We start from the raw sequence: 24,316 nt of genomic DNA, 5'->3' as shown, positions 1-24,316 counted from the left end.
AGCATGGGGTTAGATACAGAGTAAAGCTCCCTCTACACTGTCCCCATCAAACACTCCCAGGACAGGTACAGTACGGGGTTAGATACAGAGTAAAGCTCCCTCTACACTGTCCCATCAAACACTCCCAGGACAGGTACAGTACGGGGTTAGATACAGAGTAAAGCTCCCTCTACACTGTCCCATCAAACGCTCCCAGGACAGGTACAGCACGGGGGTTAGATACAGAGTAAAGCTCCCTCCACACTGTCCCCATCAAACACTCCCAGGACAGGTACAGCACGGGGTTAGATACAGAGTAAAGCTCCCTCTACACTGTCCCATCAAACACTCCCAGGACAGGTACAGCACGGGGGTTAGATACAGAGTAAAGTTCCCTCTACACTGTCCCCATCAAACACTCCCAGGACAGGTACAACACGGGGGTTAGATACAGAGTAAAGCTCCCTCTACACTGTCCCATCAAACACTCCCAGGACAGGTACAACACGGGGGTTAGATACAGAGTAAAGCTCCCTCTACACTGTCCCCATCAAACACTCCCCAGGACAGGTACAGTACGGGGTTAGATACAGAGTAAAGCTCCCTCTACACTGTCCCCCATCAAACACTCCCAGGACAGGTACAGTACGGGGTTAGATACACAGTAAAGCTCCCTCTACACTGTCCCATCAAACACTCCCAGGACATGTACAGTACGGGGTTAGATACACAGTAAAGCTCCCTCTACACTGTCCCATCAAACACTCCCAGGACAGGTACAGCACAGGATTAAACAAAAAGGGGTTAGATACAGAGGAAAGCTCCCTCTGTATGTGTCAAACCTGGTGCAGATTGCATACTCAGAGAGGGGGAGAAAAGGTTGGTTAAACAGTACTGGATGTTCCTATCTTGTTCTAGTCACACAGTGACAGGTCTGCTCAGTGTGCAGTAGAAATGAAAGGATGTATTTGGAGAGGCTGCTGAACTCTATGCAGAAATGATAAGGCTCTTGTGGGCAGTGACGGACAGGATGTTAACAACGTTTCCCATTGTTAATGAAAACTGGCCGCAAACATGTTGCAGAGACGAGCTTAAGGTCACTTCCATTGGCTTGCAGCCAAAAAGTGACAGCAGATAAACAGTATGGGGCAGCCCAGCCCAGTGAAGCAGCAGCTCCATATATGATGTAGAGTAACATCAGCTGATGAGGACTATCAGAGAATAGCAACGAGAGTGAGAACAAAAGCGAGAGCAAGTGCTCACATGCAATCAGCCCAAGGCACAGCAGCTACACGAGAGTCAGGATCTTAGCCATTGGTTTCTAACCTTGCTCTACCCACACAAGCTTTCAAGAGAGAACACAGATTACTGATGTCAAGAGCAAGCAGGGGAAGCAGAGGCAATACAGTGCAATGACTGACTGGGTGAAGCAGACTGCAGCTTGTGTGTGTATGAGGTGGTAATGGGAGTGTGGGGAGGGCGGGTTGCTGGTGGAAGACAGGGAGCACATAGACTAACTCCCTCTTCGCCCAGGGAAGATCTGTGCTTTGGTAGTATGTAACTCTGGAAAAGGGGGCATCAAACAGCAGTACCAGAAACATTTACAGCCACTTGCAGCAAGCAGAAATCTTCCTCATGGAAGACCAGGGAGGGAGAGGCAGGCAGGATATTTGACCATGAGGACAGCACAGAAAAACGGATCCTGTCCTCCCCACGATGGTCAAGCACTCTCCAGCAAGAAGCACGAGTGATCAGGAGCAGGGATCGAGTTGACTAGTCCCACTGGAAGAACTAGAGTTGATTTCTATAGAGAGCTTTGCAGAAGTCAGGATGGTCCAAAGAACTTTACAGCCAATGAGGCATTTCTGAATTCCAGTCACTGTTGTAATGTAGAAAAAGCAATAGTTAATTTCTGTCTAGCAGAACCCCAGTAATAGCAATGAGAGAATGACCAGATATGCCATGGGACCTCGATTTAATGCCTCATCTGAAATACAGCACCTCTGACAGTGCAGCACTCCCTCAGTACTGACCCTCCGACAGTGCGGTGCTCCCTCAGTACTGATCCTCCGACAGTGCGGCACTCCCTCAGTACTGACCCTCCGACAGTGCGGTGCTCCCTCAGTACTGATCCTCCGACAGTGCGGCACTCCCTCAGTACTGACCCTCCGACAGTGCGACACTCCCTCAGTACTGACCCTCCGACAGTGCGGCGCTCCCTCAGTACTGACCCTCCGACAGTGCGGCGCTCCCTCAGTACTGACCCTCCGACAGTGCGGCGCTCCCTCAGTACTGACCCTCCGACAGTGCGGCACTCCCTCAGTACTGACCCTCCGACAGTGCAGCACGCCCTCAGTACTGACCCTCCGACAGTGCGGTGCTCCCTCAGTACTGACCCTCCGACAGTGCGGCGATCCCTCAGTACTGACCCTCCGACAGTGCGGCACTCCCTCAGTACTGACCCTCCGACAGTGCAGCACGCCCTCAGTACTGACCCTCCGACAGTGCGGTGCTCCCTCAGTACTGACCCTCCGACAGTGCGGTGCTCCCTCAGTACTGACCCTCCGACAGTGCGGCGCTCCCTCAATACTGACCCTCCGACAGTGCGGCGCTCCCTCAGTACTGACCCTCCGACAGTGCGGCGCTCCCTCAGTACTGACCCTCCGACAGTGCGGCACTCCCTCAGTACTGACCCTCCGACAGTGCGGCGCTCCCTCAGTACTGACCCTCCGACAGTGCGGTGCTCCCTCAGTACTGACCCTCCGACAGTGCGGTGCTCCCTCAGTACTGACCCTCCGACAGTGCGGTGCTCCCTCAGTACTGACCCTCCGACAGTGCGGCACTCCCTCAGTACTGACCCTCCGACAGTGCGGCACTCCCTCAGTACTGACCCTCCGACAGTGCGGCACTCCCTCAGTACTGACCCTCCGATAGTGCGGTGCTCCCTCAGTACTGACCCTCCGACAGTGCAGCACTCCCTCAGTACTGACCCTCTGACAGTGCGGTGCTCCCTCAGTACTGACCCTCCGACACTGCAGCACTCCCTCAGTACTGACCCTCCGACAGTGCGGTGCTCTCTCAGTAATGACCCTCTGACACTGTGGCACTTCCTCAGTACTGACCCTCCGACAGTGCGGTGCTCCCTCAGTACTGACCCTCCGACAGTGCGGCGTTCCCTCAGTACTGACCCTCCGACACTGCAGCACTCCCTCAGTACTGACCCTCTGACAGTGCAGCCCTCCCTCAGTACTGACCCTCTGACAGTGCAGCCCTCCCTCAGTACTGACCCTCCGACAGTGCGGCACTCCCTCGGTACTGACCCTCCGACAGTGCGGCGCTCCCTCCGTACTGACCCTCCGACAGTGCGGCGCTCCCTCCGTACTGACCCTCCGACAGTGCGGCGCTCCCTCCGTACTGACCCTCCGACAGTGCGGCGTTCCCTCCGTACTGACCCTCCGACAGTGCGGCGCTCCCTCCGTACTGACCCTCCGACAGTGCGGCGCTCCCTCCGTACTGACCCTCCGACGGTACTGACCCTCCGACAGTGCGGCGCTCCCTCGGTACTGACCCTCCGACAGTGCAGAGCTCCCTCCGTACTCCATTGGTGTGTTGGCCTGGCCCCAAAGTCTGAAAAACCCTCCCTGCATCTCTCCCTCTCGCCACCTCACTTTCCTCCTTTAACACACTCCTTAAAACCTACCTCTCTGAGCAAGCATTTGGTCACCTGACGTAATATCACCTTTTGTGACTCACTGTCATATTTTGTTTTATAATGCTCCTGTAAAACACCTTGGGAACATTCTATTATGTTAAAGGCGCTATATAAATATAATTTGTTCTTGTTGTTAGAGTGGGGCTGACCCCACAATCAGGGCCGAATGTGCTGAGTGATGGGGAGGGCAAGTTGAATGCTCGTCTCTGCTGAGATAAGCTAAGTGAGTAGCAGACCAGCAGATAGTTCTGAAAACTTCCCGTCACACTGAGGAACAGCTTTGGCTATCACCAAAGAGTAGATGTGCCAGTCTGTGTTGCTGTTAGCTGCTCGCAGTGTCAGATACCCTATACAGTCAGGAGTGATAGATTACAGAATGTGTGGGAGGCTGGGCAAACTGTAACAATGAAAGACAATCAGCCTAAAGATTAGACAGTGTGAAGGAGGAGAGTGCGCCTGTGCCTATCAGTGTCAATTCTGCAAGGTCTCACAGGGAACTGATAAACACATTCCCTGTCACTGCCCTTCAACAGCTGAAACTATTTCACATCTCACTATGTGAAGGACTCCCTCTCTAACAGAGACCTGTTACATCAGCACTGCTACTGAAAGCCACACAGCACAGTGGGCATTGACCATACCATGGCTACGGGGTGGGGGGGGGGGGAGGGGGAGGAGGTGGGGGTGGGAGAGGGGGGGGACAACGAGGGTTCCAAAATATTCCCTTGGCAAAAACCGAGGTGTTCAGAGAACACAACGGCTTTGCTATGTCCATCAACAGGCAGGCCTCCTGCTAGCTGGATCAAGACAAGTTCCTTCATCTCCAGCCCTGTGTCTGTCTCCCCCAACTCCATCACTTTCACCATCAGTCTTCCACTCACTCACTCGAATCTCCCGCTATAATCTCCCTCCCCATCCTCACAGCCCACCTTCAACCAGGCCTCCAGTTACCCACCCAGACTCTACCCCAGCTGCTGCTCGGGCCTGAACTCACACCTCCCCTCCCCCCACCATCCCCCTCACCGCCCCCCTCCTAGCCCCCTCCTAACCCCCTCACCGCCCCCCTCCTACCCCCCATCCCCCTCCTCCTACCCCCCCACCGCCCCCCTCCTAACCCCCTCACCTCCCCCCCTCCTAACCCCCTCACCGCCCCCCTCCTACCCCCCATCCCCCTCCTCCTACCCCCCCACCGCCCCCCTTCTAACCCCTTCATCGCCTCCCTCTTACCCCTTCACCGCCCCCCTACTACCCCCCTCCTACCCCCCATCCCCCTCCTACCCCCCTCACCGCCCCCCTACCCCCCCACCATCCCCCTCCTACCCCCCCCAACCACCCCCCTCACCGCCCCCTCCTACTCCTCTCCTACCCCCCCCCCAGTGCCCCCCTCCTACCCCCCATGCCCCCTCCTATCCCTCCCAACGCCCTCTCCTATCCCCTGTTGCCCCCCTCCAACCCCCCACCGCTCCCTCTCCTACCCCCCCTCACCAACCCCCTCCTACCCCAACAATGCCCCCTCCTATCCCCCCTCCAACGCCCCCTCCTATCCCGTTGCCCCCTCCAACCCCCCACCGCTCCCTCTCCTACCCCCTCACCGCCCCCCTCCTACCCCCCCAATGCCCCCTCCTATCCCCCCCCAACGCCCCCTTCTATCCCCCCCCAACGCCCCCTCCTATCCCCTGTTGCCCCCCTCCAACCCCCCACCGCTCCCTCTCCTACCCCCCCTCACCACCCCCCTCCTACCCCCCCACTGCCCCCTCCTATCCCGTTGCCCCCTCCAACCCCCCACCGCTCCCTCTCCTACTCCCTCACCGCCCCCCTCCTACCCCCCCAATGCCCCCTCCTATCCCCCCCAACACCCCCTCCTATCCCCTGTTGCCCCCCTCCAACCCCCCACCGCTCTCCCTCCTACCGCCTCACCACTCCCTCCTACCCCCCCAATGCCCCCTCCTATCCCCCCCCAATGCCCCCTCCTACCCCCCTCTCCTACCCCCCACTGCCCCGCCCGCTCCCCACACACACACACTTTATGATGTAAAGTGCAATACAGGCACATCAACAGGATGCTGAACTGTGTGGAGCATCGTCCCTGAGCTTGATGCTACGATGTACGGTTCAGAGCTGCACAGAACAGGGGCACTGACCCACTGAAACCCCGACAGGATAGACTGACCAGGAACTAGCCCTGCCTCCTGGACTGTCTGCTCCCACACAGTTACCTGCCGCTGATCGCTGGGCCGAGGATGGAGCAAGAGATGAAAGGAGCTGCCTTGGTGGAGGACTCTGCCTGTTGGCCTCTCCTGCCTGCTCAACTCCCACTCCCCTCCCTGCCCCTCCGACTGCCCTCGCCCGCTCCCCTGCCCTCACCCCCTCACCTGCAGGGCACTCGAGTGGTCATTCTGACAGGCCAGCTCCTGCTCCACCTCCGACACCTCCATCAGATGATGCTCGCTGACCAATCGGGACAGCTCTCCCACCACTGTCACATGTTTCGATACCGTGCCCGACATCTTCTTAAACTGTGGGTAGTTTTCCACAAAGGCCTGGGGGAAAACAATAAACAAACAGAGATCCCCAGTCACAGGCTGAAAGTATGGCGAGCTGGTCCCCTGTCCCACTAACCGGAGAAGTATACCGCAGGCAATGGAAAAGGCCAAGATTCAGCGGAAATATATTCAGCCATTGTCCAGAGAGGCAGAGAGTCCAACGAGACCGAGTCCAGCCTCCCAGCAACACACTCCATGCTCCATCTAGTGGACCATGGCAGGAGTGTCGGCCCTTCACATTTTCTGTTCCCAAACAGCAGCAGTTTACAAGGGTGGATCACTGCTCCGAATCAGTGTCCACTGCTCCTCTTTCGATGCCACCATCCCCAATTCCCCACTCCACTTTACCCCCGCTACCCCCCCCCCACTACTCCCCATTAACCCTGCCTTCCATTCCCTGCTCACCGTTAACCCCCGCCCTGCTCCCTAACCCCCACCGTTAACCCACGCCCCGCTCCCTCACCCCCACCGTTAACCCCCGCCCCGCTCCCTAACCCCCACCGTTAACCCCCGCCCTGCTCCCTAACCCCCACCGTTAACCCCCGCCCCGCTCCCTAACCCCCACCGTTAACCCACGCCCCGCTCCCTCACCCCCACCGTTAACCCCCGCCCCGCTCCCTAACCCCCACCGTTAACCCCCGCCCTGCTCCCTAACCCCCACCCCGCTCCCTAACCCCCACCGTTAACCCCCGCCCCGCTCCCTAACCCCCACCGTTAACCTCCGCCCCGCTCTCTAACCCCCACCGTTAACCCCGCCCTGCTCCCTAACCCCCACCGTTAACCCCCGCCCCGCTCCCTAACCCCCACCGTTAACCTCCGCCCCGCTCCCTAACCCCCACCGTTAACCCCCGCCCCGCTCCCTAACCCCCACCGTTAACCTCCGCCCCACTCCCTAACCCCCACCGTTAACCCCCGCCCCGCTCCCTAACCCCCACCGTTAACCCCCGCCCCGCTCCCTCACCCCCACCGTTAACCCCCGCCCCGCTCCCTCACCCCCACCGTTAACCCCCGCCCCGCTCCCTCACCCCCACCGTCAACCCCCGCCCCGCTCCCTAACCCCCACCGTCAACCCCCGCCCCGCTCCCTAACCCCCACCGTCAACCCCCGCCCCGCTCCCTAACCCCCACCGTCAACCCCCGCCCCGCTCCCTAACCCCCACCGTTAACCCCCGCCCCGCTCCCTCACCCCCACCGTTAACCCCCGCCCCGCTCCCTAACCCCCACCGTCAACCCCCGCCCCGCTCCCTAACCCCCACCGTCAACCCCCGCCCCGCTCCCTAACCCCCACCGTTAACCCCCGCCCCGCTCCCTCACCCCCACCGTTAACCCCCGCCCCGCTCCCTAACCCCCACCGTTAACCCCCGCCCCTCTCCCTCACCCACACCGTCAACCCCCGCCCCGCTCACTAACCCCCACCGTCAACCCACGCCCCGCTCCCTCACCCCCACCGTCAACCCCCGCCCCGCTCCCTAACCCCCACCGTTAACCCCCGCCCCGCTCCCTCACCCCCACCGTTAACCCCCGCCCCGCTCCCTCACCCCCACCGTTAACCCCCGCCCCGCTCCCTCACCCCCACCGTTAACCCCCGCCCCGCTCCCTCACCCCCGCCGTTAACCCCCGCCCCGCTCCCTAACCCCCGCCGTTAACCCCCGCCCCGCTCCCTCAACCCCCGCCGTTAACCCCCGCCCCGCTCCCTAACCCCCACCGTTAACCCCCTCCCCGCTCCCTCACCCCCACCGTTAACCCCCGCCCCGCTCCCTAACCCCCACCGTTAACCCCCGCCCCGCTCCCTAACCCCCGCCCCGCTCCCTCAACCCCACCGTTAACCCCCGCCCCGCACCCTAACCCCCGCCGTTAACCCCCGCTCCCTAACCCCCACCCCCGCCGTTAACCCCCGCCCCGCTCCCTCACCCCCACCGTTAACCCCCGCCCCGCTCCCTCACTCCCCCCATTAACCCCCGCCCCGCTCCCTCACCCCCGCCGGTAACCCCCGCCCCGCTCCCTAACCCCCACTGTTAAACCCCGCCCCGCTCCCTAACCCCCACCCCGCTCCCTAACCTCCGCCGTTAACCCCCACCCCGCTCCCTAACACCCACCGTTAACCCCCGCCCCGCTCCCTAACCCCTACCGTTAACCCCCGTCCCGCTCCCTCAACCCCACCGTTAACCCCCGCCCCACTCCCTAACCCCCACCGTTAACCCACGCCCCGCTCCCTAACCCCCACCCCACTCCCTAACTCCCACCGTTAACCCCCGCCCCACTCCATAACCCCCACCGTTAACCCCCGCCCCGCTCCCTAACCCCCACCGTTAACCCCCGCCCCGCTCCCTAACCCCCACCGTTAACCCACGCCCCGCTCCCTAACCCCCACCGTTAACCCACGCCCCGCTCCCTAACCCCCGCCCTGCTCCCTAACCCCCACCCCGCTCCCTAACCCCCACCGTTAACCTCCGCCCCACTCCCTAACCCCCACCGTTAACCCTGCCCCGTTCCCTAACCCCCACCGTTAACCCCCGCCCCGCTCCCTCACCCCCACCGTTAACCCCCGCCCCGCTCCCTCACCCCCGCCGTTAACCCCCGCCCCGCTCCCTCACTCCCGCCGTTAACCCCCGCCCCGCTCCCTCACCCCCACCGTTAACCCCCGCCCCGCTCCCTAACCCCCACCGTTAACCCCCGCCCCGCTCCCTAACCCTCACCGTTAACCTCCGCCCCGCTCCCTAACCCCCACCGTTAACCCCCGCCCCGCTCCCTAACCCCCACCGTTAACCCCTGCCCCGCTCCCTCACCCCCACCGTTAACCCCCGCCCCGCTCCCTAATCCCCACCGTTAACCCCCGCCCCGCTCCCTCACCCCCACCGTTAACCCCCGCCCCGCTCCCTCACCCCCACCGTTAACCCCCGCCCCGCTCCCTAACCCCCGCCGTTAACCCCCGCCCCGCTCCCTCAACCCCGCCGTTAACCCCCACCCCGCTCCCTAACCCCCGCCGTTAACCCCCGCCCCGCTCCCTAACCCCCACCGTTAACCCCCTCCCCGCTCCCTCACCCCCACCATTAACCCCCGCTCCGCTCCCTAACCCCCACCGTTAACCCCCGCCCCGCTCCCTAACCCCCGCCGTTAACCCCCGCCCCGCTCCCTCAACCCCACCGTTAACCCCCACCCCGCACCCTAACCCCCTCCGTTAACCCCCGCTCCCTAACCCCCACCCCCGCCGTTAACCCCCGCCCCGCTCCCTCACCCCCACCGTTAACCCCCGCCCCGCTCCCTCACCCCCGCCGTTAACCCCCGCCCCGCTCCCTCACCCCCACCGTTAACCCCCGCCCCGCTCCCTCACCCCCACCGTTAACCCCCGCCCCGCTCCCTCACTCCCGCCATTAACCCCCGCCCCGCTCCCTAATCCCCACCGTTAACCCCCGCCCCGCTCCCTAACCCCCACCGTTAACCCCCGCCCCGCTCCCTCACCCCCGCCAGTAACCCCCGCCCCGCTCCCTAACCCCCACTGTTAAACCCCGCCCCGCTCCCTAACCCCCACCCCGCTCCCTCACCCCCGCTGTTAACCCCCGCCCCGCTCCCTAACCCCCGCCCCACTCCCTAACCTCCGCCGTTAACCCCCACCCCGCTCCCTAACCCCCACCGTTAACCCCCGCCCCGCTCCCTAACCCCTACCGTTAACCCCCGTCCCGCTCCCTCAACCCCACCGTTAACCCCCGCCCCGCTCCCTAACCCCCACCGTTAACCCACGCCCCGCTCCCTAACCCCCACCTCACTCCCTAACTCCCACCGTTAACCCCCGCCCCACTCCATAACCCCCACCGTTAACCCCCGCCCCGCTCCCTAACCCCCACCGTTAACCCCCACCCCGCTCCCTAACCCCCACCGTTAACCCACGCCCCGCTCCCTAACCCCCACCTCACTCCCTAACTCCCACCGTTAACCCCCGCCCCACTCCATAACCCCCACCGTTAACCCCCGCCCCGCTCCCTAACCCCCACCGTTAACCCCCACCCCGCTCCCTAACCCCCACCGTTAACCCACGCCCCGCTCCCTAACCCCCACCGTTAACCCACGCCCCGCTCCCTAACCCCCGCCCCGCTCCCTAACCCCAACCGTTAACCCCCGCCCCGCTCCCTAACCCCCACCGTTAACCCACGCCCCGCTCCCTAACCCCCACCCCGCTCCCTAACCCCCACCATTAACCCACGCCCCGCTCCCTAACCCCCACCCCACTCCCTAACTCCCACCGTTAACCCCCGCCCCACTCCATAACCCCCACCGTTAAACCCGCCCCGCTCCCTAACCCCCACCGTTAACCCCCGCCCCGCTCCCTAACCCCCTCCATTAGCCCCGCTCCCTAACCCCCACCGTTAACCCCACTCCCTCCTGTTACCTTCATGTCTGAGATGGACTCCAGTTTCTGTTGGCCTTTTGGTTTCTTTTTCTGAAAATCCTCCATCAGATTCCTGATGTTGCTGCCAATTTCGCCGAAGTTGAGGTACATGTTCTGAAAGAGAGGAGAGTATGTGAGCAACACCCGGCAGGGACATACAGCTCTTCAGGAGGGGATCGACAACCTGCTAGCCAGCAGCTGGCCTTACGTTTGCGTAGAACTCGTCATTCTCAGCAGACAGCACCACCTCCTTCAGGTCCCTGCTGATCCCTGGAACACGGGAAAGGTCGATTCGATTGTTGTTGATTCCCAGGAGCTCGTGAACCATCGCCTGGTATGTCCACTGTAAAACAAGACAGCACTCAGTGTACCACTTACACCCCACACTGTCTCCCCCGCACCCTGCTGGATTCACCCACCTCAGTACACCCAGGCAATGGGTTGGTATTTACAGTGGGTCCCCGGGAATGGGTCAGTATTGAGAGGGAGTCCCCGGGAGTGGGTCAGTATCTACAGGGAGTCCCCGTGAGTGGGTCAGTATTTACAGGGAGTCCCCGGGAATGGGTCAGTATTTACAGGGAGTCCCAGGGAATGGGTCAGTATTTACAGGGAGTCCCCGGGAGTGGGTCAGTATTTACAGGGAGTCCCCGGGAGTGGGTCAGTATTTACAGGGAGTCCCCGGGAATGGGTCAGTATTTACAGGGAGTCCCCGGGAGTGGGTCAGTATTTACAGGGAGTCCCCGGGAGTGGGTCAGTATTTACAGGGAGTCCCAGGGAATGGGTCAGTATTTACAGGGAGTCCCCGGGAGTGGGTCAGTATTTACAGGGAGTCCCCGGGAGTGGGTCAGTATTTACAGGGAGTCCCCGGGAGTGGGTCAGTATTTACAGGGAGTCCCCGGGAATGGGTCAGTATTTACAGGGAGTCCCCGGGCCTGGGTCAGTATTTACAGGGAGTCCCCGGGAGTGGGTCAGTATTTACAGGGAGTCCCCGGGAGTGGGTCAGTATTGACAGGGAGTCCCCGGGAGTGGGTCAGTATTGACAGGGAGTCCCCGGGAGTGGGTCAGTATTGACAGGGAGTCCCCGGGAATGGGTCAGTATTGACAGGGAGTCCCCGGGAATGGGTCAGTATTTACAGGGAGTCCCCGGGAGTGGGTCAGTATTTACAGGGAGTCCCCGGGAGTGGGTCAGTATTTACAGGGAGTCCCCGGGAGTGGGTCAGTATTGACAGGGAGTCCCCGGGAGTGGGTCAGTATTGACAGGGAGTCCCCGGGAGTGGGTCAGTATTGACAGGGAGTCCCCGGGAGTGGGTCAGTATTGACAGGGAGTCCCCGGGAGTGGGTCAGTATTGACAGGGAGTCCCCGGGAGTGGGTCAGTATTGACAGGGAGTCCCCGGGAGTGGGTCAGTATTGACAGGGAGTCCCCGGGAGTGGGTCAGTATTGACAGGGAGTCCCCGGGAGTGGGTCAGTATTGACAGGGAGTCCCCGGGAGTGGGTCAGTATTTACAGTGGGTCCCCGGGAATGGGTCAGTTTTGACAGGGAGTCCCCGGGAATGGGTCAGTATTTACAGGGAGTCCCCGGGTGTGGGTCAGTATTGACAGGGAGTCCCCGGGAGTGGGTCAGTATTTACAGGGGGTCCCCGGGAGTGGGTCAGTTTTGACAGGGAGTCCCCGGGAGTGGGTCAGTATTGACAGGGAGTCCCCGGGAGTGGGTCAGTATTTACAGGGGGTCCCCGGGAGTGGGTCAGTATTGACAGGGAGTCCCCGGGAGTGGGTCAGTATTGACAGGGTGTCCCCGGGAGTGGGTCAGTATTGACAGGGAGTCCCCGGGAGTGGGTCAGTATTGACAGGGAGTCCCCGGGAGTGGGTCAGTATTGACAGGGAGTCCCCGGGAGTGGGTCAGTATTGACAGGGAGTCCCCGGGAGTGGGTCAGTATTGACAGGGAGTCCCCGGGAGTGGGTCAGTATTGACAGGGAGTCCCCGGGAGTGGGTCAGTATTGACAGGGAGTCCCCGGGAGTGGGTTAGTATTGACAGGGAGTCCCCGGGAGTGGGTCAGTATTGACAGGGGGTCCCCGGGAGTGGATCAGTATTGACAGGGGGTCCCCGGGAGTGGGTCAGTATTTACAGGGGGTCCCCGGGAGTGGGTCAGTATTTACAGGGAGTCCCCGGGAGTGGATCAGTATTGACAGGGGGTCCCCGGGAGTGGGTCAGTATTTACAGGGAGTCCCCGGGAGTGGGTCAGTATTGACAGGGAGTCCCCGGGAGTGGGTCAGTATTGACAGGGAGTCCCCGGGAGTGGGTCAGTATTGACAGGGAGTCCCCGGGAGTGGGTCAGTATTGACAGGGAGTCCCCGGGAGTGGGTCAGTATTGACAGGGAGTCCCCGGGAGTGGGTCAGTATTGACAGGGAGTCCCCGGGAGTGGGTCAGTATTGACAGGGAGTCCCCGGGAGTGGGTCAGTATTGACAGGGAGTCCCCGGGAGTGGGTCAGTATTGACAGGGAGTCCCCGGGAGTGGGTCTGTATTTACAGGGAGTCCCCGGGAGTGGGTCAGTATTTACAGTGGGTCCCCGGGAATGGGTCAGTTTTGACAGGGAGTCCCCGGGAGTGGGTCAGTATTGACAGGGAGTCCCCGGGAGTGGGTCAGTATTTACAGGGGGTCCCCGGGAGTGGGTCAGTATTGACAGGGAGTCCCCGGGAGTGGGTCAGTATTGACAGGGTGTCCCCGGGAGTGGGTCAGTATTGACAGGGAGTCCCCGGGAGTGGGTCAGTATTGACAGGGAGTCCCCGGGAGTGGGTCAGTATTGACAGGGAGTCCCCGGGAGTGGGTCAGTATTGACAGGGAGTCCCCGGGAGTGGGTCAGTATTGACAGGGAGTCCCCGGGAGTGGGTCAGTATTGACAGGGAGTCCCCGGGAGTGGGTCAGTATTGACAGGGAGTCCCCGGGAGTGGGTCAGTATTGACAGGGAGTCCCCGGGAGTGGGTCAGTATTGACAGGGGGTCCCCGGGAGTGGGTCAGTATTGACAGGGGGTCCCCGGGAGTGGGTCAGTATTGACAGGGGGTCCCCGGGAGTGGGTCAGTATTGACAGGGGGTCCCCGGGAGTGGGTCAGTATTGACAGGGGGTCCCCGGGAGTGGGTCAGTATTGACAGGGGGTCCCCGGGAGTGGGTCAGTATTGACAGGGGGTCCCCGGGAGTGGGTCAGTATTGACAGGGGGTCCCCGGGAGTGGGTCAGTATTGACAGGGGGTCCCCGGGAGTGGGTCAGTATTGACAGGGGGTCCCCGGGAGTGGGTCAGTATTGACAGGGAGTCCCCGGGAGTGGGTCAGTATTGACAGGGGGTCCCCGGGAGTGGGTCAGTATTGACAGGGGGTCCCCGGGAGTGGGTCAGTATTGACAGGGGGTCCCCGGGAGTGGGTCAGTATTGACAGGGGGTCCCCGGGAGTGGGTCAGTATTGACAGGGGGTCCCCGGGAGTGGGTCAGTATTGACAGGGGGTCCCCGGGAGTGGGTCAGTATTGACAGGGGGTCCCCGGGAGTGGGTCAGTATTGACAGGGGGTCCCCGGGAGTGGGTCAGTATTGACAGGGGGTCCCCGGGAGTGGGTCAGTATTGACAGGGGGTCCCCGGGAGTGGGTCAGTATTGACAGGGGGTCCCCGGGAGTGGGTCAGTATTGACAGGGGGTCCCCGGGAGTGGGTCAGTATTGACAGGGGGTCCCCGGGAGAGGGTCAGTATTTACAGGGTGTCCCCGGGAGTGGGTCAGTATTTACAGGGGGTCCCCGGGAGTGGGTCAGTATTGACAGGGAGTCCCCGGGAGTGGGTCAGTATTGACAGGGGGTCCCCGGGAGTGGGTCAGTATTGAAAGGGGGTCCCCGGGAGTGGGTCAGTATTTACAGGGGGTCCCCGGGAGTGGGTCAGTATTTACAGGGGGTCCCCGGGAGTGGGTCAGTATTTACAGGGGGTCCCCGGGAGTGTGTCAGTATTTACAGGGGGTCCCCGGGAGTGTGTCAGTATTTACAGGGGGTCCCCGGGAGTGTGTCAGTATTTACTGGGGGTCCCCGGGAGTGTGTCAGTATTTACAGGGGGTCCCCGGGAGTGTGTCAGTATTTACAGGGGGTCCCCGGGAGTGTGTCAGTATTTACAGGGGGTCCCCGGGAGTGTGTCAGTATTTACAGGGGGTCCCCGGGAGTGTGTCAGTATTTACAGGGGGTCCCCGGGAGTGGGTCAGTATTTACAGGGGGTCCCCGGGAGTGGGTCAGTATTTACAGGGGGTCCCCGGGAGTGGGTCAGTATTTACAGGGGGTCCCCGGGAGTGGGTCAGTATTTACAGGGGGTCCCCGGGAGTGGGTCAGTATTTACAGGGGGTCCCCGGGAGTGTGTCAGTATTTACAGGGGGTCCCCGGGAGTGGGTCAGTATTTACAGGGGGTCCCCGGGAGTGTGTCAGTATTTACAGGGGGTCCCCGGGAGTGGGTCAGTATTTACAGGGGGTCCCCGGGAGTGGGTCAGTATTTACAGGGGGTCCCCGGGAGTGGGTCAGTATTTACAGGGGGTCCCCGGGAGTGGGTCAGTATTTACAGGGGGTCCCCGGGGGTGGATCAGTATTTACAGGGGGTCCCCGGGGGTGGATCAGTATTTACAGGGGGTCCCCGGGGGTGGATCAGTATTTACAGGGGGTCCCCGGGTGTGGGTCAGTATTTACAGGGGGTCCCCGGGGGTGGATCAGTATTTACAGGGGGTCCCCGGGGGTGGATCAGTATTTACAGGGGGTCCCCGGGGGTGGATCAGTATTTACAGGGGGTCCCCGGGGGTGGATCAGTATTTACAGGGGGTCCCCGGGGGTGGATCAGTATTTACAGGGGGTCCCCGGGGGTGGATCAGTATTTACAGGGGGTCCCCGGGGGTGGATCAGTATTTACAGGGGGTCCCCGGGGGTGGATCAGTATTTACAGGGGGTCCCCGGGGGTGGATCAGTATTTACAGGGGGTCCCCGGGGGTGGATCAGTATTTACAGGGAGTCCCCGGGAGTGGGTCAGTATTTACAGGGGGTCCCCGGCGGTGGATCAGTATTTACAGGGAGTCCCCGGGAGTGGGTCAGTATTTACAGGGAGTCCCCGGGAGTGGGTCAGTATTTACAGGGAGTCCCCGGGAGTGGGTCAGTATTTACAGGGGGTCCCCGGGGGTGGATCAGTATTTACAGGGAGTCCCCGGGAGTGGGTCAGTATTTACAGGGAGTCCCCGGGAGTGGGTCAGTATTTACAGGGAGTCCCCGGGAGTGGGTCAGTATTTACAGGGGGTCCCCGGGAGTGGGTCAGTATTTACAGGGGGTCCCCGGGAGTGGGTCAGTATTTACAGGGGGTCCCCGGGAGTGGGTCAGTATTTACAGGGGGTCCCCGGGAGTGGGTCAGTATTTACAGGGAGTCCCCGGGAGTGGGTCAGTATTTACAGGGGGTCCCCGGGAGTGGGTCAGTATTTACAGGGGGTCCCCGGGAGTGGGTCAGTATTTACAGGGGGTCCCCGGGAGTGGGTCAGTATTTACAGGGAGTCCCCGGGAGTGGGTCAGTATTTACAGGGAGTCCCCGGGAGTGTGTCAGTATTTACAGGGAGTCCCTGGGAGTGGGTCAGTATTTACAGGGAGTCCCCGGGAGTGGGTCAGTATTGACAGGGGGTCAATGGGAGTGGGTCAGTATTTACAGGGGGTCCCTGGGAGTGGGTCAGTATTGACAGGGAGTCCCCGGGAGTGGATCAGTATTTACAGGGGGTCCCCGGGCCTGGGTCAGTATTTAAGGGGGTCCCCGGGAGTGTGTCAGTATTTACAGGGAGTCCCCGGGCCTGGGTCAGTATTTACAGGGAGTCCCCGGGCCTGGGTCAGTATTTACAGGGGGTCCCCGGGAGTGGGTAAGTAGTTACAGGGAGTCCCCAGGAGTGGGTCAGTATTTACAGGGGGTCCCTGGGAGTGGGTCAGTATTTACAGGGAGTCCCCGGGAGTGGGTCAGTATTTACAGGGAGTCCCCGGGAGTGGGTCAGTATTTACAGGGGGTCCCCGGGAGTGGGTCAGTATTTACAGGGAGTCCCCGGGCCTGGGTCAGTATTTACAGGGAGTCCCCGGGCCTGGGTCAGAATTTACAGGGGGTCCCCGGGAGTGGGTCAGTAGTTACAGGGAGTCCCCGGGAGTGGGTCAGTATTTACAGGGGGTCCCCGGGAGTGGGTCAGTATTTACAGGGGGTCCCTGGGAGTGGGTCAGTATTTACAGGGAGTCCCCGGGAGTGGGTCAGTATTTACAGGGAGTCCCCGGGAGTGGGTCAGTATTTACAGGGGGTCCCCGGGAGTGGGTCAGTATTTACAGGTGGTCCCCGGGGGTGGATCAGTATTTACAGGGAGTCCCCGGGAGTGGGTCAGTATTTACAGGGAGTCCCCGGGAGTGGGTCAGTATTTACAGGGGGTCCCCGGGAGTGGGTCAGTATTTACAGGGGGTCCCCGGGAGTGGGTCAGTATTTACAGGGGGTCCCCGGGAGTGGGTCAGTATTTACAGGGAGTCCCCGGGAGTGGGTCAGTATTTACAGGGAGTCCCCGGGAGTGGGTCAGTATTTACAGGGGGTCCCCGGGAGAGGGTCAGTATTTACAGGGTGTCCCTGGGAGTGGGTCAGTATTTACAGGGGGTCCCCGGGAGTGGGTCAGTATTTACAGGGAGTCCCCGGGAGTGGGTCAGTATTTACAGGGGGTCCCCGGGAGTGGGTCAGTAGTTACAGGGAGTCCCCGGGAGTGGGTCAGTATTTACAGGGGGTCCCCGGGAGTGTGTCAGTATTTACAGGGGGTCCCTGGGAGTGGGTCAGTATTTACAGGGAGTCCCCGGGCCTGGGTCAGTATTTACAGGGAGTCCCCGGGCCTGGGTCAGTATTTACAGGGGGTCCCCGGGAGTGGGTCAGTAGTTACAGGGAGTCCCCGGGAGTGGGTCAGTATTTACAGGGGGTTCCTGGGAGTGGGTCAGTATTTACAGGGAGTCCCCGGGAGTGGGTCAGTATTTACAGGGGGTCCCCGGGAGTGGGTCAGTATTTACAGGGGGTCCCTGGGAGTGGGTCAGTATTTACAGGGAGTCCCCGGGAGTGGGTCAGTATTTACAGGGAGTCCCCGGGCCTGGGTCAGTATTTACAGGGAGTCCCCGGGCCTGGGTCAGAATTTACAGGGGGTCCCCGGGAGTGGGTCAGTAGTTACAGGGAGTCCCCGGGAGTGGGTCAGTATTTACAGGGGGTCCCCGGGAGTGGGTCAGTATTTACAGGGGGTCCCTGGGAGTGGGTCAGTATTTACAGGGAGTCCCCGGGAGTGGGTCAGTATTTACAGGGAGTCCCCGGGAGTGGGTCAGTATTTACAGGGGGTCCCCGGGAGTGGGTCAGTATTTACAGGTGGTCCCCGGGGGTGGATCAGTATTTACAGGGAGTCCCCGGGAGTGGGTCAGTATTTACAGGGAGTCCCCGGGAGTGGGTCAGTATTTACAGGGGGTCCCCGGGAGTGGGTCAGTATTTACAGGGGGTCCCCGGGAGTGGGTCAGTATTTACAGGGGGTCCCCGGGAGTGGGTCAGTATTTACAGGGAGTCCCCGGGAGTGGGTCAGTATTTACAGGGAGTCCCCGGGAGTGGGTCAGTATTTACAGGGGGTCCCCGGGAGAGGGTCAGTATTTACAGGGTGTCCCTGGGAGTGGGTCAGTATTTACAGGGGGTCCCCGGGAGTGGGTCAGTATTTACAGGGAGTCCCCGGGAGTGGGTCAGTATTTACAGGGGGTCCCCGGGAGTGGGTCAGTAGTTACAGGGAGTCCCCGGGAGTGGGTCAGTATTTACAGGGGGTCCCCGGGAGTGTGTCAGTATTTACAGGGGGTCCCTGGGAGTGGGTCAGTATTTACAGGGAGTCCCCGGGCCTGGGTCAGTATTTACAGGGAGTCCCCGGGCCTGGGTCAGTATTTACAGGGGGTCCCCGGGAGTGGGTCAGTAGTTACAGGGAGTCCCCGGGAGTGGGTCAGTATTTACAGGGGGTTCCTGGGAGTGGGTCAGTATTTACAGGGAGTCCCCGGGAGTGGGTCAGTATTTACAGGGGGTCCCCGGGAGTGGGTCAGTATTTACAGGGGGTCCCTGGGAGTGGGTCAGTATTTACAGGGAGTCCCTGGGAGTGGGTCAGTATTTACAGGGAGTCCCCGGGAGTGGGTCAGTATTTACAGGGGGTCCCCGGGAGTGGGTCAGTATTCACAGGGAGTCCCCGGGAGTGTGTCAGTATTTACAGGGGGTCCCTGGGAGTGGGTCAGTATTGACAGTGAGTCCCCGGGAGTGGATCAGTATTTACAGGGGGTCCCCGGGCCTGGGTCAGTATTTAAGGGGGTCCCCGGGAGTGTGTCAGTATTTACAGGGGGTCCCTGGGAGTGGGTCAGTATTTACAGGGAGTCCCCGGGCCTGGGTCAGTATTTACAGGGAGTCCCCGGGCCTGGGTCAGTATTTACAGGGGGTCCCCGGGAGTGGGTAAGTAGTTACAGGGAGTCCCCGGGAGTGGGTCAGTATTTACAGGGGGTCCCTGGGAGTGGGTCAGTATTTACAGGGAGTCCCCGGGAGTGGGTCAGTATTTACAGGGAGTCCCCGGGAGTGGGTCAGTATTTACAGGGGGTCCCCGGGAGTGGGTCAGTATTTACAGGGAGTCCCCGGGCCTGGGTCAGTATTTACAGGGAGTCCCCGGGCCTGGGTCAGTATTTACAGGGGGTCCCCGGGAGTGGGTCAGTAGTTACAGGGAGTCCCCGGGAGTGGGTCAGTATTTACAGGGGGTCCCCGGGAGTGGGTCAGTATTTACAGGGGGTCCCTGGGAGTGGGTCAGTATTTACAGGGAGTCCCCGGGAGTGGGTCAGTATTTACAGGGAGTCCCCGGGAGTGGGTCAGTATTTACAGGGGGTCCCCGGGAGTGGGTCAGTATTTACAGGTGGTCCCCGGGGGTGGATCAGTATTTACAGGGAGTCCCCGGGAGTGGGTCAGTATTTACAGGGAGTCCCCGGGAGTGGGTCAGTATTTACAGGGGGTCCCCGGGAGTGGGTCAGTATTTACAGGGGGTCCCCGGGAGTGGGTCAGTATTTACAGGGAGTCCCCGGGAGTGGGTCAGTATTTACAGGGGGTCCCCGGGAGAGGGTCAGTATTTACAGGGTGTCCCCGGGAGTGGGTCAGTATTTACAGGGGGTCCCCGGGAGTGGGTCAGTATTTACAGGGAGTCCCCGGGAGTGGGTCAGTATTTACAGGGAGTCCCCGGGAGTGTGTCAGTATTTACAGGGAGTCCCTGGGAGTGGGTCAGTATTTACAGGGAGTCCCCGGGAGTGGGTCAGTATTGACAGGGGGTCCATGGGAGTGGGTCAGTATTTACAGGGAGTCCCCGGGAGTGGGTCAGTATTTACAGGGAGTCCCCGGGAGTGGGTCAGTATTTACAGGGAGTCCCCGGGAGTGGGTCAGTATTTACAGGGGGTCCCCGGGAGTGGGTCAGTATTCACAGGGAGTCCCCGGGAGTGGGTCAGTATTCACAGGGGGTCCCTGGGAGTGGGTCAGTATTGACAGGGAGTCCCCGGGAGTGGATCAGTATTTACAGGGGGTCCCCGGGCCTGGGTCAGTATTTACAGGGGGTCCCCGGGAGTGTGTCAGTATTTACAGGGGGTCCCTGGGAGTGGGTCAGTATTTACAGGGAGTCCCCGGGCCTGGGTCAGTATTTACAGGGAGTCCCCGGGCCTGGGTCAGTATTTACAGGGGGTCCCCGGGAGTGGGTCAGTAGTTACAGGGTGTCCCCGGGAGTGGGTCAGTATTTACAGGGGGTCCCTGGGAGTGGGTCAGTATTTACAGGGAGTCCCCGGGAGTGGGTCAGTATTTACAGGGAGTCCCCGGGAGTGGGTCAGTATTTACAGGGGGTCCCCGGGAGTGGGTCAGTATTTACAGGGGGTCCCTGGGAGTGGGTCAGTATTTACAGGGAGTCCCTGGGAGTGGGTCAGTATTTACAGAGAGTCCCTGGGAGTGGGTCAGTATTTGCAGGGAGTCCCCGGGAGTGGGTCAGTATTTACAGGGGGTCCCCGGGCCTGGGTCAGTATTTACAGGGAGTCCCCGGGAAGGTGTCAGTATTTACAGGGAGTTCCCGGGAGTGTGTCAGTATTTACAGGGAGTCCCCGGGAGTGTGTCAGTATTTACAGGGGGTCCCCGGGAGTGTGTCAGTATTTACAGGGGGTCCCCGGGAGTGGGTCAGTATTTACAGGGGGTCCCCGGGAGTGTGTCAGTATTTACAGGGAGTCCCCGGGAGTGGGTCAGTATTTACAGGGAGTCCCCGGGAGTGGGTCAGTATTTACAGGGGGTCCCTGGGAGTGGGTCAGTATTTACAGGGAGTCCCCGGGAGAAGGTCAGTATTTACAGGGGGTCCCCGGGAGTGGGTCAGTATTTACAGGGGGTCCCTGGGAGAAGGTCAGTAGTTACTGGGCGAATTCCTCTGGCCCACGAACAGAAAAATAAATCCATCACTTTCCGTTAATCATTGTGCCAGAACTTTCTGTTCTGACTCAGTCGAGAGATGTGATTCTGGGAAAAGGGTCACCATTATAGAAACTGTGTTTCTGAGCATTCAGCCTCAACAGTCGAATGTTCAGCTTCCAGCTTTACTTTACAAAATGAAGGAAGCACAACAGTCTCCTGGCACTGTACCCTGTACCCACACCTTCCGGCACCCTCCAGCAGTCTCCTGGCACTGTACCCTGTCCCCAGACCTTCCGGCACCCTCCAGCAGTCTCCTGGCACTGTACCCTGTACCCAGACCTTCCAGCACCCTCCAGCAGTCTCCTGGCACTGTACCCTGACCTTCCGGCACCCTCCAGCAGTCTCCTGGCACTGTACCCTGTACCCAGACCTTCCAGCACCCTCCAGCAGTCTCCTGGCACTGTACCCTGTACCCAGACCTTCCGGCACCCTCCAGCAGTCTCCTGGCACTGTACCCTGACCTTCCGGCACTCTCCAGCACAGTCTCCTGGCACTGTACCCTGTACCCAGACCTTCCAGCACCCTCCAGCAGTCTCCTGGCACTGTACCCTGTACCCAGACCTTCCAGCACCCTCCAGCAGTCTCCTGGCACTGTACCCTGTACCCAGACCTTCCAGCACCCTCCAGCAGTCTCCTGGCACTGTACCCTGTACCCAGACCTTCCGGCACCCTCCAGCAGTCTCCTGGCACTGTACCCTGACCTTCCGGCACTCTCCAGCACAGTCTCCTGGCACTGTACCCTGTACCCAGACCTTCCAGCACCCTCCAGCAGTCTCCTGGCACTGTACCATGTACCCAGACCTTCCAGCACCCTCCAGCAGTCTCCTGGCACTGTACCATGTACCCAGACCTTCCAGCACCCTCCAGCAGTCTCCTGGCACTGTACCATGTACCCAGACCTTCCAGCACCCTCCAGCAGTCTCCTGGCACTGTACCCTGTACCCAACCCTTCCAGCACTCTTCCCTGTTAAATTACACTGACTGCAGCCTAATGCTGAGCCACTCTGAGACAGGAGGTGCAACATGAGGGCTCACCTGGTTGAGCAGCGGTGTGATGGCATCATCGCTACGATCCAGGATGAGAAGCAGGGGTGGCACCTCTGTCCTACGGAAATCGAACAGCTCGTACTCCTTGGTGATGATTTGCTGCCATTGGAACAGATCAAATGAATTAAGGTGAACAGAATATTGATCTGCGTAATAAATATTCAACAACCTTCCCAAGAGACACAATGCCCTGCACTGCAGAATCTTTCTCTTTGAAAAACTTTTCAGCTTGACAATGTAAGAGAGACAAGTGGGAAACAGAGCACACATTCAGGCATTCAGAGTTTTTTTTAATTCATTCATGGGATGTGGGCGTCGCTGGCCAGGCCAGCATTTATTGCCCATCCCTAATTGCCCTTGAGAAGGTGGTGGTGAGCTGCCTTCTTGAACCACTGCTGTCCATTTGGGGCAGGTAGACCCACCGTGCTGTTAGGAAGGCAGTTCCAGGATTTTGACCCAGCGACAGTGAAGTAACAGCAATATAGTTCCAAGTCAGGATGGTGTGTGGCTTGGAGGGGATCTTGCAGGTGGTGGTGTTCCCATGTATTTGCTGCTCTTGTCCTTCTAGGTGGGAGAGGTCGTGAGTTTGGAAGGTGCTGTCGAAGGAGCCTTGGTGCATTGCTGCAGTGCATCTTGCAGATGGTACACACTGCTGCTACTGTGCGTCGGTGGTGGAGGGAGTGAATGTTTGTCGATGGGGTGCCAATTAAGCGGGCTGCTTTGTCCTGGATTGTGTCAAGCTTCTTGAGTGTTGTTGGAGCTCCACCCATCCAGGCAAGTTGAGAGTATTCCATCACACTCCTGACTTGTGCCTTGTAGATGGTGGACAGAATTTGGGGAGTCAGGTGGTGAGTTACTCACTGCAGGATTCCTAGCCTCTGACCTGTTCTTGTAGTCACGGTATTTATATGGCTACTCCAGTTCAGTTTCTGGTCAATGGTAACCCCTAGGATGTTGATAGTGGGGGATTCAGCGATGGTAATGCTATTGAATGTCAAGGGGAGATAGTTAGATTCTCTCTTGTTGGAGATGGTCATTGCCTGGCACTTGTGTGGCGCGAATGTTACTTGCCACTTAACAGCCCAAGCCTGGATATTGTCCAAGTCTTGCTGCATTTCTACACAGACTGTTTCAGTAGCTGAGGAATCGCGAATGGTGCTGAACATTGTGCAATCATCAGCGAACATCCCCACTTCTGACCTTATGATTGAAGGAAGGTCATTGATGAAGCAGCTGAAGATGGTTGGGCCGAGGACACTACCCTGAGGAACTCCTGCAGTGATGTCCCGGAGCTCAGATGATTGACCTCCAACAACCACAACCATCTTCCTTTGCGCTAGGTATGACTCCAGCCAGCGGAGGGTTTCCCCCTGATTCCCATTGACTCCAGTTTTGCCAGGGGTCCTTGATGCCATACTCGGTCAAATGCTGCCTTGATGTCAAGGGCAGTCACTCTCACCTCACCTATTGAATTCAGCTCTTTTGTCCATGTTTGAACCAAGGCTGTAATGAGGTCAGGAGCTGAGTGGCCCTGGCGGAACCCAAACTGAGCATCACTGAGCAGGTTATTGCTAAGAAAGTTCCGCTTGATGGCACTGTTGATGACACCTTCCATCACTTTACTGATGTTTGTGAGTAGGCTGATGGGGCGGTAATTGGCCGGGTTGGACTTGTCCTGCTTTTTGTGTACAGGACATACCTGGGTAATTTTCCACATTGCCAAGTAGATGCCAGTGTTGTAGCTGTACTGGAACAGCTTGGCTAGGGGCACAGCAAGTTCTGGAGCACAGGTCTTCAGTACTATTGCCGGAATATTGTCAGGGTCCATAGCCTTTGCAGTATCCAGTGCCTTCAGTCGTTTCTTGAAATCACGCGGAGTGAATCGAATTGGCTGAAGTCTGGCATCTGTGATGCTGGGGACTTCAGGAGGAGGCCGAGATGGATCATCAACTCGGCACTTCTGGCTGAAGATTGTTGCAAATGCTTCAGCCTTATCTTTCACACTGATGTGCTGGGCTCCTCCATCATTGAGGATGGGGATATTTGTGGAGCCACCTCCTCCAGTTAGTTGTTTAATTATCCACCACCATTCATGGCTGGATGTGGCAGGACTGCAGAGCTTAGATCTGATC

General features: G+C 59.8%; 1 protein-coding gene across 1 annotated transcript in view; it reads right to left on the bottom strand.

Annotated features, from left to right (window-relative positions):
• The window catches only part of vps45 (vacuolar protein sorting 45 homolog), a 101,589-nt gene that overhangs the window by 54,814 nt on the left and 22,459 nt on the right, over positions 1-24,316 (bottom strand). Inside the window, exons 7-10 of the mRNA XM_068022894.1 lie at positions 22,173-22,283; positions 10,826-10,960; positions 10,618-10,731; positions 6,064-6,231 (exon numbers count right to left, since the gene is read on the bottom strand). Of these exons, the coding sequence (XP_067878995.1) occupies positions 6,064-6,231; positions 10,618-10,731; positions 10,826-10,960; positions 22,173-22,283 (528 nt within the window). The remainder of the gene's footprint in view (positions 1-6,063; positions 6,232-10,617; positions 10,732-10,825; positions 10,961-22,172; positions 22,284-24,316) is intronic.

This window comes from Heterodontus francisci, chromosome 46 (assembly GCF_036365525.1).
Source record: "Heterodontus francisci isolate sHetFra1 chromosome 46, sHetFra1.hap1, whole genome shotgun sequence".
Lineage (NCBI taxonomy): Eukaryota > Metazoa > Chordata > Chondrichthyes > Heterodontiformes > Heterodontidae > Heterodontus > Heterodontus francisci.
Note: the sequence above shows the minus strand (reverse complement) of the source record. Positions and strands in the feature narration are given on the sequence as shown.